This window comes from Clinocottus analis, unplaced genomic scaffold (genome assembly GCF_023055335.1).
Source record: "Clinocottus analis isolate CAN_PGR_092001 unplaced genomic scaffold, fCliAna1.0.p SCAF_7, whole genome shotgun sequence".
Classification (NCBI taxonomy): domain Eukaryota; kingdom Metazoa; phylum Chordata; class Actinopteri; order Perciformes; family Cottidae; genus Clinocottus; species Clinocottus analis.
The window spans coordinates 19,807,299-19,828,085 of NW_027176229.1; the positions used below are offsets into that span (position 1 = coordinate 19,807,299).

General features: G+C 42.3%; 1 protein-coding gene across 1 annotated transcript in view; it reads left to right on the forward strand.

Moving 5' to 3' along the window:
- ipo11 (importin 11) overlaps window positions 1-20,787 on the forward strand; it is a 100,285-nt gene that overhangs the window by 24,206 nt on the left and 55,292 nt on the right. The window contains exons 9-16 of the mRNA XM_068566383.1: window positions 3,136-3,206; window positions 3,472-3,664; window positions 4,717-4,869; window positions 5,388-5,431; window positions 7,281-7,371; window positions 8,218-8,265; window positions 10,868-10,973; window positions 19,189-19,315. Coding sequence (XP_068422484.1) covers window positions 3,136-3,206; window positions 3,472-3,664; window positions 4,717-4,869; window positions 5,388-5,431; window positions 7,281-7,371; window positions 8,218-8,265; window positions 10,868-10,973; window positions 19,189-19,315 — 833 coding nt within the window. The remainder of the gene's footprint in view (window positions 1-3,135; window positions 3,207-3,471; window positions 3,665-4,716; window positions 4,870-5,387; window positions 5,432-7,280; window positions 7,372-8,217; window positions 8,266-10,867; window positions 10,974-19,188; window positions 19,316-20,787) is intronic.

A 20,787-nucleotide genomic window follows, 5' to 3' on the forward strand; every position in this document is an offset into this window, starting at 1 on the left:
TGGTCCTTCCACCTGTTACTTTGTACCCATCCCTCTGAGTGGAAATGTCAAAATATGGTTCATTAAAAAAAAGTTTATCCGTCCCTCTCATGCAGTAGAGACACACACTGAGTGACACCCTTTAAGTAGTCAATACCCAGTTTAGTGGCAGATGTGGTTGCTCAATTTTACCGTTTCTCTTCTTTTTCTTGCAAGTGCTTCATGATAACACTCAGTGGCTGAGCGATGCATCTCAGACACAACTCCACAATCTACCATAGCAGCAGATTTGAGCAACAAGGATCATCAGCCACAACTATCACTTCCAATATTTACTCTGATGGTCAATAGAGAAAGGGTCAGGGTCCTGTTGGTATTTGGGCGCGGAAGATAGGGGAAACGGCAAAGCAGCTCACAGCCGGGCTGGGGAGAAGTATCCTCTCTGCTCAGACTGATACGGTCAGCTATCTAAACTGGTGTTTTTAGGGGCAGTCTTTGTGGTCCATTTAGATGTCTGGCTCTCTCTGTTAGATGTTTGTCCTCGAGCTGAGTCAGTCGCTGTCAATCACCACGCTGTTGAAAACTTTTTTTCAAGGTTACATGTCTGTCAGAAATAATGAATAGTTTTATTTTCTAGCTTTTTCTTCATCTGTCTCTGTCTATGTATGTTATCTGCAAGTTTCTTCGGGTCAGACGTTCGACCTCAGTGACTTTGATGACTTTACACACCATCTGCTAACATCACCATTTGTCGTACATCGGCACACAAGGAAACATTGTCATGGACACAAAGTCAATAAAATGCAATGGTGTTTTGATCCACATAACGCTTGAGGTCAAATGAGAAGGAAACAAGACAAAGTAATCTTTGAACCATTTAACCTTTTTTAATCAATCTAGTGTCACTGTGAATTAGTTGTGCCTGATGGATATTTATGTGTGCGTAAACGAGAGGGGATACTATGGCCCTGGCTCGTCACAAATGATTGCAGGAAGTCGATTTCATCAATGAGGTTGACAAGGAAGTAAACTACACGGGACATCTTTAGTGGGTCGAGCATCATGAGTGATTTTATGGAGCCAACATTTACAGCGGGGGGGGGTGGGCGGGCTGAGTCACTCATGGCCATTTTAGATTTTCTGTTTATCAGTGTTCTTTATTATAGACACCATCATAATGGGCCCATGGGACTCACGAAAGGCAGCAAGGTGAAGTGGGCATTTAACCTTAAAGACGGCGACAATGTTTCTTTTAGTAAATGAGGATACATCAATATATGCAGGAAGGACGGTAGGAAGAAGAAAAGGATGCTCAAGAAACTTGCTATCTGTTTTTTTTATTTTTATTTTTTAACTTTGCTTATTTGGTTTTGCATGAACATACAATTGCGTCATCAGAGTACTTAGTTAAAGTTGCACTCTTTAAATAAAGTTAAAGGGCATGTCTTCCCTTCATGCAAAAACAATCTAAAACATGACATTTTAAGGTATTGCTCAATAGCTTAGAAAGACTGAGAAAACTAAAGAGACACAACCATAAGTGGTGACGATCAAAGCCAGGACTTGTAGGAGTCTGCTGACCCCTATCAAAGTATCACCTTGCATTAAATAAAACCATGTCTGCCACAAATATATAAGATTTGTGGACACGTTCTGGAATATCTGCCCAAACCTCCGCTGGTATTACAAGATCTTCTCCCAAAGGGTTAGATTCATGCGTCAGGATAGCCACACCTCTTGATTGGCCCAGAAATGACTCTGACCTGCCCATCTTCTCTTCAATTTAAATGAGTTGAGTTCTTTAAGTAGAATCTCTTGCAATTGGATTGTATCAGCATCGCGGTGGTGGAGATGATGTAACAATGTACTACAGGGTTATTGAGCGTTTTACACTTGGCAAGTTTAATATCTTCCCCCAGTAGTAAATGCTTTAAAAAATCATGTTCGGGCACAGCTATGAATTGAGTCTGCTATTCAAGAACAGGAGTGATTGTCTGCAGCAGCAATAAAAACAATAACCTGAATGATGGAACAAGAAAAGCAAAGCAAAACACAATAAAAGTGGAGACTTTTATATATTTATTTACTTACTTAGACCTTTCCATCATTGAGTCCGTCAGTGTAATCGTTCTCCTACTTATTCAGTGAAATAACTTTTCTTCTTGTCAGGTCCATATTGGCTGTGTTGATAGGACAAGATCAGACACCACTTAAGAACACATCTCACCTAATGTTCCATATCGTTCTAAAAAGTTGTCCTCTGAATCAATTGTGACTCCTTGTCAACAACTGACACTGTCAATTCTTATGTGGGCTCCATGAAGTTTACCTTTTTATGAAGCTATCAGCAAATTACTTCTGGAGATAAAAGATCTGAATTTCAATGCGTTTTGCTGTCTGCTTTAGAACACTTAACGCCAGAATCCTCAGATATTGAAAAAATAATGGCTGTAGGGTGAGCAACTTTTGTATTTTAGCTTCTGTCTATGTTCATAAAAAGAGTGTTTTTCAGGATCCACTTTTAAGGTCAAGAGTTAATGAATATTTTCCCACGGACATCATGGGATAGAGTTTTTGTTTGCCTCCACACCGGCAACAGTCGGGTCCAAAGACGGACTGATAAAGAATTTGATGGTTAAAGGTCAAGGTCACTGTGACCTCATGAATACTCAGGAACACCTTCAGGCAATGTCTTCAAGTCTAGCACAAATGTCCACATGGAACCGAGGATGAACTCATTATATTTTGGTTGTCAAAGGTCACAAAGCATTAGCATTGCTAATTATGACAATTTTACACAACTCTTAATAGTATACAGCCTGTCCAAAAATATTCACGACAACTGTTGACAGGGGTATACAACTAGTATTTTCTAGTTTTGTATTAAGTTTAGAGCAATATATTGCCAAATTATCACTACATTACTATTATTATGTCATATTATTGACATATAAGGTTTAAATAACGAAGGATCATCTCTATATTGCCAAATTATCACTACATTACTATTATTATGTCATATTATTGACATATAAGGTTTAAATAACGAAGGATCATCTCTATATTGCCAAATTCAGGTAATTGCCTGTGGATGCTGTACGTTGAGGATTCTGCTTTTGATACGTAACACCACCGCTTGGTTGTTTCATGTTTCAGCTCGACAGGTTGGGCAAGAGAGCACATGCAGAGAAAAGCTGGAGAAGATCATCATACTGTACACCAAAGTTGTGAGTTGACTTGTATATATTTAATTATATAGCAAGGAATCTCTGTCCGTGTGTCTCTACAGTCGTTGCTGTCGGCTCAGCCGTCACAATGTTGAGAGCTGTGAGTGGAGACAAACTCACACGGATGGAATTTCTGATGGAATTACAGATTGTTTGCATCACGGATGTTACAGACCACTTGCAGTGTTTCAACAAATGTTCATTATCCTCCGCTCCCTTTTCTACGTTGGTCCTTCTTCACTTGTCTCTCCTCCCCTCCATGTAGTTGTTAGACTTCTTGGAGAACCATCCGTGCGCATTCATCCCCCTCATCCAGCGTTCCCTGGAGTTTGCCGTCAGCTACCTGTTCACACCGGCGGGGGAAGGAGTGACCTTCGAGCGCTTCATTGTTCAGTGCATGAACCTCATCAAGATAATCGTCAAGAATGACGCCTACAAACCTTCCAAGAACATCGAAGGTAGGTCGTGAGCTATGGGGAAGATAGGAGGAATGGTGCAATAAACACAGGGGATCGGAGCGCGTGGTGGACGAGCGATGGGAATTGCAAATTGGAAGGAGAAGAAAGAAGAAGTGAAGACAATAATGGTAAAAAAAAGAAGCCACAAGCTCTTTTAAAGCAGATCACTGACGGTGTTTTTAAAAAAACAGTATGCTCTAAGACCATCAGCGTCACCGTACATCACCAAGGCTCATGTTTATTTCATGCTGACAGAGGCCTCCAGTGCCTCATTAGCCATGGAGCACAGCACAGCTCTCCTTGTTCTGCCATCTCGTACGGCCTTTGGTGTGCCCGTATTGAAGCCATTTCTCGTAAGCAATCGTTAGTTGACAGAGAGCGGAGCCATGTTTGTTTCTCGTGCTAATGCTTCGGTGTCATTCCAATGTTCGAGTGTGCCGCGGCGGCTGAGTCAAGTTCGACTCCAGGTTAGCTTTCCATTTCGAATTTTCAAACAGAGAAAACAAAGTATTTTTGAGCAGCGGTGGTAGATAGCGGAAGGGAACGTTGAGCCTTGACTGACTCGGAGCAGCCATCTGACTTATTCATTAGGCCTCTGCTGTCAGTCAGTCAGACTGACAGGAAGGCCCGTGTGTGTGTGTGTGTCGGAGAGTGTTCAAACAGGGCGCTCAATACTGAGCGAAGAGTAGTGACATGGAGGTCAAGGGCCGCAGGTAAATACACTACTTTTAATTGGAAGTCAAGTTGACCAGCAGAGGAGAGAATTAATGTTAACTTTAACTTTTTAATCTACTATTTTAATCATCCGTTTCTGACACAGGCTTTTGCCTGACATAAAGCTATTTGATAATCCAATGTACTTTTGGTATTTAGATGTCCTGTTTTTTAACTGTACGTGTACCGATCATTTAATTTATGCTGTAAATTCCACTACAAATCATATTCGAAGCTCTGAAGTAGACTCTGTAGCTCGGTAGACTTCTTGTTAGAGAGATGATGAAATGTATTTTTTCTCTCTCCCTCCTCTCCTCCTCTCCTCTCTCCCTCCTCAGACAGCAAACCAGAGAGTCTGGAAGCTCACAAGATCAAGACGGCATTCTTCACACACCCCACACTGACCGAGATTGGACGACGGCTCGTCTCACACTACTTCCTTCTAACAGAGGAGGAGCTGGCGATGTGGGAAGAGGACCCCGAGAGCTTTGGTAATAGCACATCACCAGACACACTGGCTGCATCCAAAAGTGCAGACTTATCTGGACCTGCAGACCGGCAGAGTTAACAGGCATGTCTTTGGGGAGTCCAGCATAGCGAGGGGTTAGCCAGTTATACAATTCACAAAGTCAGCGATATCGCCCTGGATGCAGGCTTTACCAGACTTTTCTTGTGTCGTGGTGATGCTGCATTCATTACATTGAGGTCAGAGGTGCTGAACATACAAAATAACAGCAGTAATGGGGATTTCTTGAGTCGGGACTTGGTTTTCCTTCGTTCATTTACACGAGCAGCTGCACTGCGCTCTAAAATAGGTTTCTGCTGCGCAGCCTAAGGTATAATCTACGGACCGACATTTCCTAATAGATAACAATTTGTCACCTCAGAATAAAGTTTCGGAGCCTGGTGGCCGTAATAGCTTTACAGTCCTCCACAGACACCCACCCTTGTGATTATGCTCGACATGGGACACCGCGGTACTCACACCTTTCTTCTTCTCCTTTTCTAGCGGTTGAAGAAACAGGTGGTGACTCTTGGAAATACAGTCTACGGGTAAGTTAACACGCACACACGATGCAAAATTATATTGTGTACCTGATAAATGAGGGGGGTGGATGGCAAGAACGCCGTCAGAGAGGTCCTCCAGGATTTGAGGTGCACGGCGATGATGGTCGTGCACGCAGTCCTCAACCCTGCCCACAAAAGAAAATGACAACAGCCATGTCCTCTCTGGTACCACTTGTGCAACACCATCCACAAACGGAGGAAAAATAATACCCCTAATATTGCCCCTGTGTTTCAACTCAAATGTTTTGAAGAAACATTTTTTGCAAGAAAAACAAAACGCCACCCTTCCAACCATAAAAATGTAATTGAAAGAACCATAATGATAGAAGATATTGGAATAGGGATGATATTATTTTTTTTCCATGCGTTATTTTTTTTTAAGTGCGTGCTATATTTTTTTAAACATTAAAATGATTTCATGTGGTGGCACAGAGCAAGTTGTACACGTTGCAGGATCATAACACAGTTAGTGGTCCCCCCGGGCTTTAGAGCTGAGTTTTGTTAGCTGGCAATGGCTCATCTTTAGCTTGTGAGTCATGACGTAATCTCTTATTTTCTGTCTACCCCACGTACTCCCCTTCTCTCTCTTTTGAGCCCCATATATCCACTTTCATCACTTAAGATGACGGACATTTCTTTAAGTACAGCAAGCATTAAATCATTGAAACTCAAGGTCTTGTTGTAAAAGTTCTTGTTCATTTAGAGAGCACACCGTGTCTTTGAGAACTTGTTACTTGATCAGTTACTTCTCAATTTGAATCCTCGGTAGAAAACATGGAGCTGTTTTTAACGTTTCGTCTTGCTTTTTATTGCATCAGTGTTCCTTTTTGGTGGTCAGTGTTGGAATGTTTTTTTTCTGATCAACAATTTTAAAGCTAGAAACATCAGCATCTTTATTAAAAGGGATTTATTTTTAAACCGTAAGGGTGTGGCCAAGGAGTTTTAAATAGCACTCTGTTGTAGTACATGTGGCTTTCTCACACATACTTAAAAAAAGGTATTTAGTTTGGACTACGCATGGAATTAGTTAGAAGTCATCACATTCCCTAAAGCTCAAATTTTGCAAAGAGGCATGTCAACATGTCTCTACAGATCCACACAAAGAAGGGGCAGCTGGTTTAGTCAAAGTTTACATTGTCCGAACATCCTGTCGGCCCTGTTTTGACCTTCGTGTTAGCTCAGGACGGCTCATGGATCATATGTCACTCTCCGTTTATTCTTCCCATGGTCCTCAATTCTAATTGCCGATTATGGATGACCTTATCCTATCAATATTACCACCTGCCTATATCCTCCCAACAAAATGAGGGTTTGTGTTTATCGAAATCCTGCGAGGCTGGAGTAGCCTTTCAGAAGTGTCATCTGACCTATTGCCACCCGGGAGGAAAGGTCATACCTACAGGACATACCGTGAGATGTACAGCTCACAGCATGTATTCATGAGTCGGCTCAGCCCATGTTGTCAGATTCCTCGCAGCTTTACTTGAATATAGATTTTGAAACCAATATACTACTAGAGGTGGGTCAACAACCATTTCTCTATTCAAGCACACACAAACAAGAAATCCCCTTTCACGTTGACGTTTTATTGAACCGGGGGCTCGATGCCGTGTTTTTCTGTTGTTTGTCTGTGTTTGTGCCTCTTTATTTATAACAACCTTTTGTGTAAATGTTACACACTGACCTTTTTTTTTGACCAATCAAATTAAAGCCAGCTTCTGAGAATGAGGAGAGCTGGGTGAAAATACTAAATGAAATCTTGTGACGATTTCCACATACAGTGTACCACCAATTCTGCCAGTTACCCATCCCTTCTGCTCTTTCTTCTCTTCAGCCCTGTGCAGAAGTATTGTTCCTGGATATCTTCCACACCTACAACCAGACGCTGATACCGGTGCTACTGGACATGGTTCAGAATCTCCAGGGTCGGTTAAGTGTGAATCTTTTCTGCAAACCTACTAAAATGCCAGTTTATTAGGTACACCTAGCTATGTTAGATTCAATTTTGGAGGCTGTTTGGTGCTGTTGGATTTGATTGGGCTGTATTGAGTGGTCTTTTAACATGGTGTTGAGTGGTCTTTTAACATGGTGCAGAAATGTATATTGTGCATTTCTGCACAATATGCATGCGTACTGTACATTTCCTTGTAAGATGCTATACAGATAAAATGGCCTTGCACTACACATACGGTATGGCTCAGTTTCCCTGTAATACATAATGGGCCTCAGATGTCAGACGCTATTCCCATCATGAAACATAACCGTGCCTCAGAAAAGTGATACATATTTCATGCAACAGAAAACAATAAAGTGGAGGATTTTTGTTCTTGTTGCTTTTAGTAGTCCCAGTATGAGTAGCATGCACTCTATTGGCTTGACAGCACCTTCGAGACCTCTGTTGACAACCCTCCACCATTAAAACTACTCACAATTCTCAAGTCAGTCATGCATGCACACACACACACACACACACACTGCAAAGGGTCCCCTCATGGCACTGATGTGTAGTTTCTTGTTCTGTTGATAAATTAGGCGCCAAAGTGACGGAGTGGAAATGGGCTCCGCTGGAGCAAGGAAGACAGCAGATTGGTGTAATTCTATGGTTGAAAAGAGGCAGCTATTGATTTTGAGAACTGAGTATATAACAAGGACTAATAAAGAGGGAGAGAACAAACCAGTGAAATGACTGAGCCGGTACTGATGTAGTACCGGGATGCGCGCTCGTTACTTCAACCAGTAAAGTAACCCAGATTGTGCGTCTGTCTTTGCAGGCCCAACCAATGTGGAAGACTCGGCTCAGTTGCTCATGAAGGATTCAGGTGAGTCGAGGCGTACCGGGTGTGTTAAGTGGCCGATTCGGACTCCGAGGAAGAGTCTGACTCGGCTAAAATTAATATTTTGTCTTAAACGCAAAATGCAAAGGTTGTTAAACTGGCTTTGTTATTAACATACTCCAACCGATGGGGATGAGTGAATTGTGATTTGCATAAAGAGAGCTTCCGTACGCATGCCAATTATTTTGGGCTGAGATCTATATTCTGAAATACCGCAGGACCACGGCAATCGTGGAGAGTGATTCCCTTCTTTGAGTTGCAGTTTCATAATGTAATCCGTTCTGGCCGTACTGCTTTCTCCCCCACTTAATCTCCCATGTCCGTAGGACATCTTGTACCCCCATCTTTTTTTCTGTCTCACACCCTCTTTTCTCCGTCTTTACTTCCTTTGAGTATTTATAACTCTGTGGCAGGTCAGGGCTGCCTCGCTGGTGGTTTTATGACATACACAACTAAATCACAGACAGTTTGCCCGCTATTAGGGCCCCCGTTAAAGTTGGATGCCGTCAGTGTTGATAAACCTGCAGACATCACTGGGTGATGAAGCTGTGCTGGCAGCAGCAGTGACGTATAATTGTGTCCGCGAGAGCTAAAGCTTGTTGAAGTGCCAGAGTGCCACTTAATTAATACCAGCAGGTGCTGATTTGTTAATTTGTCAATAATTATAATTGTGCTAATACACTAACAGACCATGGCCTTAATTATACTGTAAGAAAAAAAGAAAAGAGAGTTCAATGAGCTGCAACAACCAAATTAAGCCAACCTAAATGCTGTAAATACATTGGTCATATATAATAGACAGAGCTATGTGACAGCCTAAAAGAAATAAATAAGACCACCTATATAGACCTTTTTTTTAGCTGACAAATGCTGCTAACTGGCATTCGACTGCTAACTTGTATTAAAAGCAGTACTTTTAGTTTCTGTTGCTGCAGACATACATGATGTTTTTTTTTTACATATTTGTTGTCACTTTGGAATTTGTCCTATATTTTAATGCTGCACTGCCTAACATATTCCACATAAGAATGACGTAAGTATATTTCAGTACATCCCTAGCCCTCCAAGAGGCCCTATTTGACAACTAAAACACATTTAAAAACACAGGAACATCTCATTTGAGGAGCCAGATAATATAGCAGTGCTTTTAAATCAGAAAGTAGCCATACCTTTGACCTCAAAGAGAAGCTTAACCTTGCCTGCTACAAAGAATACAGGACTCTCTCCAAGAAAGGAGAGAGGCAAAAGAAAAGCATGTTGGTCTTCTTGAAAGTTAGACATTTCCTGTTTGTTTTATTAAACTCTTAAAGCTTTTTAGTTTGAACTAACTATTCAATCAATCCATTCAGCCATCTTTGTTCTATGATATATGAGAGAAGATAATTTAAGTTTTAGTTCCGCTCAGTTAAGTCTCATCCTGTCCCTGTTTTTGTTATATTTCTCCTCACCGCTCTCTCAGAATGCATTACTTTTGAAGATGAAATACAAATAGCAACAGGAAGCGTCTCTTCCACTTGTACGGCTTCTGTCCCTTTACTTATCTATGTCTCATTGTTACTCATACTGCCATATCTTCTCTGATCTGGTCTTTTTATTTTTGCATCTCGTCCTTTAAGTGCCCTCTACGTTTTTGGCACTATTACATCTGTACAAATACGCACAAATCACGTCACGGCCCAAAGAAGGAACTCTCACAAACTTTTACAAAGTCACAGACATATTCCATAATGTATGGTATAACGATCATCATAATACAAAAACATATATGCATGTGTACATGTGTGCCCATGGTGTGGCCCATGAATGAGAGAACAAAGATGGCTGACCTAAATTCTTAGTAGCTCCAAGGTTACAGGAGCCCATCAGGGTCTCTAACGTAGCCTACAGTGCTTATACGATGATATCTGATGGTTTGCCATTGTTTAAACTCAGGCTTTTACATGTTTTTAATGCTATAATGCTCATTTAAACACCTTTCTTGGCTTACACGACATATTTGCCGCCTTTATCCCTTTTCTTATCGTTCAAACTCTTCGTGCTTTCATGCAAAGTCAAGCTGTTCAGCTCCACGTGAAGCATCCCTTCCGGTTCAGTCCAACCGGCTATTCAATCAATGCAATCTCCCGCTCTTGGCTGTTCGTCCAGCATTGCAGTTTGGTGGCAGCTTTTCAGCAGCCAACAAACCTACAACAGATTTCCCCCCCACAAATTGCATTCTGCAGTCGAACCAACAGACGATCAGACTTTAAACATCAAAGTGAGACCTGTCAGTCAAGTGAGGCATTTTGCGATTTAAAAGCATTAAACTCTCAAACATTAAGGTCCTGTAGGGGCAAAATGCAGGGATTTCTCTTTCGCCAATGGCATGAATGATTTAAGTTTGAGTGTTCTTGCGGCTCATCTCAGAACCATAAAACCATCTTTTTTTAATTTTTTATTATCTTTTTTTAATCTCTCCCTCAAGTGCTCACACTCTGTTTGCTCACTGCACTTTTTTAGAAGTTCAATATTCCCAGTGCTCCCGTGGATACTGTGACTAAATGATAATACGGTTCTGATTTCTGTATTGTGGTTGTTCTGTCCGCAGTATACAATGCAGTGGGACTGGCGGCTTATGAGCTGTTTGACAACGTCGACTTTGACCAGTGGTTCAAGAATCAGCTTCTTGGAGAGCTGCAAGTCAGCCATCACAGGTAGTGTGTTAGCGCTTCTTTTAAAAAACGTCCACACGTTTAGATGGTAAATGGACTTTGCACTTCATGTCAACATTCATGCACATATTTACACGCTGATGGCATCGGCTGCCACGCAAGGTGTCGCACTGATGGCCCGCCCGGTCCTCTGGGCCGCATAGCTGTTCAGTCGGTTTGCTCAGGATCAAATACTAGCTTGAGGTAGGAGAAACGGCACCGACACCTAATACGGTTCTTCAGATAGCCTTCCCTCAGGGAGTTTTGTATTGCACTGTTATTGATTTGAGTCAACCAGTTCAGGTGTCCTTTAATTTCCTATGGCCGTTTCATATGCGGTGCGGTTTTTAAGTGCATCGCCCTGAGGAAGGCGGTGACTCGTCGAGTGCGTTGCATTTTGCGTTATGTTATTGAGTCTCGTAGCAATAATAATGAGACCCAAACCAGATTGTCAGTTGTTTTTTTTTAAAACAGCTGTTTGTCTTTACTGGACGTGAGCTCACATTCAGACTTCCGCGACGTCTGATGCATTACTTATTTATCATTCCTGTCAGTGTAACTCAGGCTAATTGACTATTAACTTCTGTCCAGCTATTGATTACTGTCAGCAGCACAGTCGATGCATTCTAAAAAGGCTCATAAGTAGCCCACTGATGCTTGCAGTCGCTGTCTGTTATGGTCACATTAACAACTGCTGCTTATATTTTTTTACACAATCACTGCAGACGCATCGGCATCTGCATCATAACAGGCCAATTAAACTAGAAAAAAAAAACGGTAAAACGAAGTCCACAAACCTCATCATGGGTGCATTGCAGTGAGAATAAACAGTGAACTGATGGATGACCGCCTTTTTCAAATTGATGGGAAACAGGGAGAGATGCCAGGGGGAAGGTGTTGACAGCGATATGAAGAACAAAGAAGTGCCCCGCTCACACAGACTGCAAGACGATCAAAACAAAAAGCCCAGCAGCACTCAAAAGGTTGGCCACTCAGGTTATTGCTGACGTCAGGGTGCAGGCACGCAGACGTCACTTTGGCTCGGCTCCCGCACAGCGCAGGTGTGAACATCCTCTCCACTTTGTGCCCGGTTCCTTTTGGGTCTCTTTCAGGATCGCCTCGCCTCACCTCCAAACTCATGTTTTTCTATTTCGATATTCAAAGTTTTACTTGATTTGATGTGTTTGATCAAAGCTGAGCTCATCGAGGCACGATGACTGTCAACCAGAGGGTAGGGGCTTCATAAATAGAACATCTACAGAAGTACAAGCAAACATCTGCTCTATTGCTTTCTGCTTCTTGTGTCTAACACACTATAGTGCAAACACACATGCATGTATTCATTCTGCTCACCCAATAACAAACAGAGAAAATAAAGAACTTAACAAATGGAAATGAGTTTTGGAAAGGGGAAGAAAAAAAAGAAGCAATAATCACAATGAAAAAAAATTATCCTTTTGCTTAATGATGACAAAATGACCAGAGTCTTGTGTTCTCTTATTCTGTAGCTTGTTGATTAGCAAAGCAGTGCAAACATGGAAGTACCGCCCTGAATATATCTTCCCACTGAAGAGCCTACGATCAAAAGTGACACAAAATGTAGTTGTGGAGTGAAAATACACTTGCGTTGTTGATGTCATCAGATGCAACAGTCTGGCTCCAGGCAGTCAGTGGATAAACAGTTAATAGATTTTTGCAAGATAAACTCACTACCCCAGTATTGAAGTTAATTAAAAGATAACTCAATCCTTATCCATTAACTGCCAAAAAGGTCTTACAAAACAGAGAGGTCCTTCTCTGATAACCTACAGCTTTGTGCTAAGAGGATTGTCTTTGCTTTTAGTTAAGCCGAGGTTGGTTGTATAAATGACAGTAGATAAACTTTTCAACTCCCATTGATTTCTCTGTGGTGGGGTGCTGAATCAGGCTGTGTTTCTGATACAGACCTGAGATATTCTCACAGTCTTTTGATGAGGCCTCTGCAATGTGAATGTAGATTGACCACGGCTATTATTCAGCATTAGTGAGTGGAGTTCCTTTTATGCTGTGGCAATCAGAGGCCTGTGAATTGAGTCACGCGTGTACAGGCCTGCATACGTTGGTTTTTTTGTGCGCCGGTCTTTACTCTGTCATCGTGTTTTACATACTGTCATATATTTATATCTCCAAGTGGACTCCCAAGAATAAACTTCCTCAGACATTTGGTGAAAAAAAAAGGAAAACCTATTGGTCAGATATATGATGCCGTAACGAATTCTGACGTGTTCGGTCTTTTCCGTATAAGGGACCCGATTATACGGAGATGAAACTATAGGAGATCGTCACCTGGGCTTTCAGTGTCGCCGTTATCGATTCTAACACAACTTTAAGTCTCTTGTGTGTAAAAGGCACCCTCACCCAGTAACTATTTTAATCAGCGAGGCTTGTTCCTTTCAAAGGCTCCAAATGCCGCTCTCTTTGCACATAGAAGTAAAACTAATAGTCGGCTCTGCAGGTTTATTTGATATGCTGGTCGAGCGATCTCCACGTATATATGTATACGGGATCTTCACCCGACGACCACGACGTTACAAATACCTGTTCTCTCCTGCGATTGAAAGATCAGTCACAGTTTGTGGCTGCGACTCAACACGGGTCCTATAGTGCCTCGGTATCGAAGCTGACCATGCAGCCATCAGTGCTTTGCACGACTGCTTTAGGTTTATTTGGGGAAGCTCTTTTTTTTTTTAACCACCCGATGCTGCTTTCAAGTTAATTCCAAAGGTGTTCTGGTGGATTGCTATCAGGGATTTGTGGCTATCGGGCCATTAAGTGTTATATTGTAGACTTGTGATTTCTTGGCACGGCCTGTGCACAGCTGACTTACCTCTATTTTGTTCAAATGCTTTTTGCTCTGGTACATTCAGAGAAATGCGGCAATGTACAGTCCTGAAAGCACACAAACGTCCTTTTTTTGCAACCATTTTTCAGCATGTACTATAAAGTATAAATCATTTTCTCGTTAAGTTTTTTTGAATGGGCAAAAGGAGAAAACAAAAGGCTCCTTTTTGTCTCTGCTGGCTGGAGGGGTGTGTCTGTGTTTGATTGACAACTGCTGGCAGCGATGTCAGCAAGATCCGCCCTGAAACCTGGACCCCCATGTCGTCTACCATGCTCTGTGGGTGTGACTCTTTTTTGTTGTTGCTGTGTCATCACCATTCATTCCTATACAACCAATGTGTCGATGATTAAACGGCTCATTAGGGCACAGGATTGTTTAAGTGCACCAGGTTGATGAGCAAGGTTTTTAAAGCCTTTCCAAAGTCTCTGAGTAATCTGTATTGACCAAATACAGAGACTTACTTTTCAGACGCTGCGACGGCGATTAGCGAACCGTATACGTTATCATTCTACCGCTGTCATCTGGGTCTTAAAGTCTTGCCGGTCTGCCCCGATCTCAAATAGTACGACCAGCTAAAAAAGAGAAGTGTCGTGGCTGAAATATTACCCACAACCTGGCAGAATCTCACAAGAAGCAGAAGGACAGTAATTATATTGGCATCTGCCAGAAGCCACATTCAAAGCATATTTTCCTGGCCGACACCCTCGCCTGGTGCCCATTTGTTGCCGTGACCAAAGTATCCTCAGATCCTGCTGCTCCGCCTGCCTTCCTTGGCCCTCTGGACATTGGCCGTTGGACCGTTTGATACAGCTTGCTTGTTCAGACGAATTTAACATCATAGAGAACAATACAATCTGACATTCACAACAATTTGCTAAGCAAGAGAGGTACCATTTACCATGCTGAAAGTAAAGTTTCAGAAGAAACCAGTGGTATTGGAGCAGCTTAATTAATGTTGTCCTGGGATTTTGACGAGGGGTCTGCATCCACCTGTTCGTCACACCTGCAGGATTTTCTGTTGCCTGCCTCTCAGCCTCTCAGCGGGTCTGTGTCAGTTACCGCGCTGTCTCCCTCTGGTCGGGTATCATTTAGATTCTCTGCTCATCAATCCTGCTTCTGAACCAAAATCCTGGGACATTTTGTGATTCTCTTGTGTCGCAAGTGCTCATTTATCTTCATCCACAATCAGGCAATATTAGCACGGGTAGCAGGTTTACTGTTTTCTCATTCGGCTTTAAAAAAAAAAAGAAAAAGTGTATATATACATAGTTTAAAAAGTCTCGCCAAGTGTTCCTTTTTTCAGTAGATCAATGGGGCTACACTGCCCGCACTGCAAAAGCGCATCACGGCGGGACTGTTCATGCCTCTGGGAGCAAAAGGACCAAAATAGAAAAGAGACTCATCGTCTGCCGTGGGTCTTGTTGAACCTGTAGGCCATGCTGCCCTGTGCGTACCTCAGAAAGCCTGTGGGACAATCAGTCTGCCGGTGACTTATGCGCCTCTAAATGGGGAGCCAGGTGCACTGCAGGACGTCAACTGTCCGTGGAGCTCTGGCGTTGACAAGCTGATTGATGTCCAGGTGTCCTTCCTCCTGTCCTCAAGGGTAGAGGCAGCATGCTCGACTGATCCAAATGCTCTTTGATCAGTGTGACGCAGTTCCCTGTCAAGGTAAGGAGATGGCAACATCAACCTGCACTTGCGCGGTTCCCGAGTAGTAACCCGCTGTTTACTACGGCGGCCACCAAAATGTGCACTCTGAACGACACCGAAATGCCACCGAAAAAAATAAATTATATGGAGAGGTCGCAGGTGAGAAGCGGAAGAAAGGAAAAAAGAGACGGGTCGCCAGTAAGCTCCTTTTTTCATAACTTAAAAAAATAAAATTAAAATCACACCTAATTGAAATAACTTTCTGTTCCTCCTTCCTGTATCACGACCAGAACAGTTGTTGTACCTGTGATGAGTCATCATGTCCGAGAGCAGAGAAATGACAGCAAGTCACACACACACACACACACACACACACACACACACACACACACACACACACACACTGTTAGTATCGCTCATATTGACATCCATGAATAGCTTGAAGGAGTTTTTTGTCATCCAGACTGACCGCTAGACTCTGGCATTTTGTCATTGCCTTTTGTGGCTTGACCTTTTATGTGGAGTTTGGTTAGAAAAGTCAGTCCCTCCCTCGGGGGATCAATAGATGCGGTAAAATGACCGCTTTGGGGGTCTTAAACTCAATTTCCCCCTTATTGACAGTATTTGCCAGGGGTGGATGTGTTTTTTTTTTCCTTTCTTCTTTCTACTCATGTTCATGTTCGCACAGGTCAGATGTAAGCAAACGAGCAGCAGCGCACTGGGCTTTCGCCGCTGCTGCACTGTAGACACGGGGCCAAATGAATCAGACTTTTCACGCCGACGGGTTCACGGCCCCCAATCTCCCAGTGGTACCAGTTTTCGGTGTAACTCGGTTTACTTCTATTTCTCTTGTACCTGCTCCCAATGCGACTCTCGAGGTCTTTCACCTGAGTTGACACCACTGAGCGAATAGACCCAGTGAGTATGCTGACGGTTGGTCGCGGTGCTGTAGCAAAAAAACAACAACAACAACAACAACATGAATACCTCTCTGGATGTCTAATCCTTACAGCAGCACTGCACTAGCTTTTTTTTAAAATTTGTATTTCTTATTTGCTTGTTATAGTTGTTAGCTTAGACTGTCTGAGACTCTTTATATCATCGGTATAGAACTGAGAACTGTTTAACTCCTATTTATGTTCCTATTTCTATAATATTTGAACAATCTAGGTACCACAGAAACGAATAACCACACTGTTTGTGGTACACTGGTTTCATCGCGGTTATGTTGTCACGGTTGGCCACATCATGGCTTTTGCAATACAATACCGTAATTACTGTAGCGAACACACACACTTTGGCTTTAGCGCAGACTTATGCTATGTTAAAAGAACGAGTGACACAGCAACAAACATTTTCAATGAAAGCCGTTGACATGAAGCGAACAACTAATGCCAGACAGAATTCAAAGTTTTCACAGCTCCTATGATACTAATCCACTTTTTGTAAGCCAGTTCCCAGTTCAATTTAATACCAAAACTACATCAACCAGCGTTTAATAAACTGTTCAAAGTCGCCTTACCGACAAAGTAGCTGCCCACACCTTGCTTTCTCGTCGCTTTTGGCGCTCGTGGTGTGAGCGCGGCATTCGACTTGAATCATTTCAAGCTAACTATTTTACAACACAATGTCTCAAAAATCCCAAATCCCTGCAGAACAGAAGTGACGGGTTTAATGTGAAACTGGGATTCTGCTTTCGATTGCGTTCATATTTCGCCCATGTGGATTTCCCCAGTGTTTGCCAAGAAGATGAGCAGGTTTGCTGACAGCTGTGTTACGTTATGGAGGATGAACCCGCTCAAATGTGATTGAGTCGTGTCTAACCTTTTGACTGACGGACAAGTGTCCTTGTAAACCGGCCTGTCCGTCTGCCTTTCCATACTTTCCTTCCACATTGCCAGCACGCCAGTAATACACTCTGCCAGCTGTACCTTCCCCAGCGGAAGATGAGAGTTTGTATTTGTTAGTCACAGACATGCACACACTCACCACACGCCATTTATATTGCAGGCAGAGTTGAGGAAAACTAATCCTTTAGTCACTTCAACAGATCCATTGAGTGAATGATAATCAGCACACGGATTATGATGTTGTCCGGAATAATGCAGACGATTGTCGGTGTTTATCAAATCTAAACTCGGGTAAACAAACATGTTTTCCAACAGCTGTCCACTGCACTTTGTATAACAATAACTTGTGATGTGTTTCTGGTCGCGCCCTTCAGAAGTACACCAACATGCACAAGCGTCCTGCAGTAGTAGTATTCTGTAATTTTATTATTTATTCCCAATGTCCCTGACTTGTTAACCGAGTGTCAGTATTCTGCTGCCAAGCTGTTGTTTGGAAGCTGGATATAGAGAGAGCTTTGGGAACGCGCCCACTGGCACTGCCGTACCGGCTCTATCATGTTGGAACCATCCGATATGTCGCTGCCTCCCAAAAAAAAAAGCTGCGAGAGAATCAAATCTATCTGCCGTTGTTTTCCTATGAAAGTAATCGGATGATGGTTTGTTGTCCTTCTTCTCTGCTGCATCTGAGTTTAACCCTGAAGTGCTATCTTGTGCTTTTTAAGACGATGAGAAATCAAGGCCAGATGGCATTTAAGCTTAATGTTGTTCGTGAATGCCTTTTTGGCAAAGGTTCATTTGAAAGGTATCAAGAAATCAATTTAACCAATTGACTAAAGAACGCACAAGAACATGCTTTCGTTCTTGAGTACACAAACAAACTTTTCTTTCGTTCTTTCCCCGCACGCCCGTACGCACACACACAGAGTTGTTTCCCATCTCCAAGTCCGGAGTCATGCTGTTGTTTCACATCTTCCAGACTGGTCTCTGGTTCCCTGTGGATATTTGATAAGAAGCCAACAAGAAGCCCCCGCCCTTCCTTTATCTTCCCTTCTTTCCTTTCCTTCCACTTTCCATCAGCTCTCTTCTGTCACACCGGTCCCCGGATACAACCGGAGACAAATGCAGAGGGACAGTCCTCGCTTGCCCCGGTACAGCTGTTGGAAAAACCATCAGTTCCCAACATGCAGTGCTCCACATTTGGGCCATGCATGTCATTTAAATTACTATCACACACCACTCAGACCCAGTGGATTTTCTTTAACTAGGCCTTTTACCTTCTTTCATTTTTCTGCCACCAGGTCACCATTTCCACCAGGATTTCCTGACATGCATTCATTTCAACAAAACACGCACTCCATTCTTCTTGTTCTCTGTTTGGGACATTTTTCTGGGTCAGCTGTATGTGTAAATCTCACTATCTCTACCTCTCTGCAGACTCTAATTCAACCCACACTCTGGTTTTACAGAGTTTAGTGGAAATGTGTATGCCACCATATTAGACATAGTCTTGTGTGTGGATAATAAAGTGGAATAAAAGGACAGTGCTGTGGCTCGCTCCCTCAGAGCACAAATTACACTGCAGTCTCCACTAAAAACACAAGCAACTGCTCAGAGCAATTTCAGGATGAGCCGTAAGCAACGGCAGATTTCATCATTTGAATAGCTGGCCCAGTTATTTTTAATGGATCCATAAGTACTGTAGCCACATTGTGGAGATAAGACTAGAGCGCCAGTTGGCCCATTTCTCTAAATTATAGTATGCAGAATATAAGTTTGTTAAAATATTTATCTGCAACCAGAGCTAACTCATCTTCCCTTCCTTCTTTTTTTTCTCCAGATACAAGTTGATTCGCCGACGCGTCATCTGGCTAATAGGACAGTGGATCTCCGTCAAGTTCAAATCTGACCTTCGACCTCTACTCTACGAGGTCATCCTGAGCCTGATGCAGGATCCCGACTTGGTGGTAAGGCAGCTACAGACTGCAGCAAACAGTCAACGTTTTTTTTGTTGTTTTTTTTTGTTGGTAAACCGCTTATTTTGACTGGAGGGGCAGCTTCCCCCAGAAAACATTTGATTTGTAATGACTGAAACGGGCCTCGAGTGAGAGTGCACCGTCAGCGACACAAACCCAGTTCTCAGCTTAACAGCATGGGGCAATTATGCTGCCGACGTTCCACCAACAAAGCCAAACGTAGTTAGTCGAGGGATTGCGGAACTTGTTTTGTCATTGTATTTTCTTTGGCTTTTTTTTTTTTTTTAACGGAGATATTTTCTTTTGAATAGCTTTGATGAAATACGCTAAACTTTTTATTTACTCATTAACATTTCTATTCATCCTTGGCCTTGATGAGCAGCTGTGTGATCCTATTTGTGGAAAAGTGGCTATTATTATACCCTAGTCATCCTCCATTCAAATTACTTTTCGCCATCCTTGCGTTTCGTGCCTCATGAGCCGTTCACTTGATTGATGTGTTTTCTTTTAACAGAATTTACATTAAGGAATGTGGGGGGGAAAAAATCCATGCATTATTTACAATGCAATTCAAAATAATCTCACTATTGGATTGAACCGTTATGAGTAACTGGGTTCAATCTCTCTGCGTCTAATTGCCTCTCTTGCGTCATAATCCATCTCTGTGAGAAGGATCTTTTAGATATGTCTTTGTTTGCATTCCTTTTTGCTGTAGCGCATACAGAATGTGATTATAATGTAATTAAGGTTATAATTTAATCAAGATGATTGTACACATATGGCAGAGCCCACGCAAACTCCATGCTCTGGTGGTATTCATGTGATGGATGGAAGCCTCCTAACAATAATTAAATGTATGGACTGTATGATTCGTCGTCCATTTTGGGCACTTAGTTTTAATTAAGGGAACAGGAGCACACATAGTGACACTAATGATGTAAAATAGTATCAATAGGTCTGTAGCACCCTCATTTTGATTTCACAGCCAATTACGCTGAAATGGAGCTCGGTGCAGCCGGTCGCAATGGATTTCTAACTCACTGAAGCTGGTCCCGTCGGTCGCATTTTACTACTTTGGCTTCATCCTAAAATGATTTGCTGGCAGCTAAGTAGAATTAATCTTGTGTCTGTTGCGTTATATTCAATTAACCAGCTTATCGTCTTCGTTCAATGGTTCATTGGTAAGTTCTTCTTTATCAAATTCCAGATATGATTGTATTTGTATGGGGTGCATTTAAATGTGGGCAGTTATTGTATAATAATAATGCATTTAATTTACATAGCACGTCATAACACTCAAAGTCCCTTTACACAACATTTAAAACATCCCAAAAGCTATGCAATAAAACTAATAGAATAATAAAACATATAAAAAACATTAAAAACATGCAACACAGTCACTAAAAGCATTTCTGAAGAGGTGGGTACTGGGTATTGGGGAGAGTTCCAGAGGGAGGGGGCCG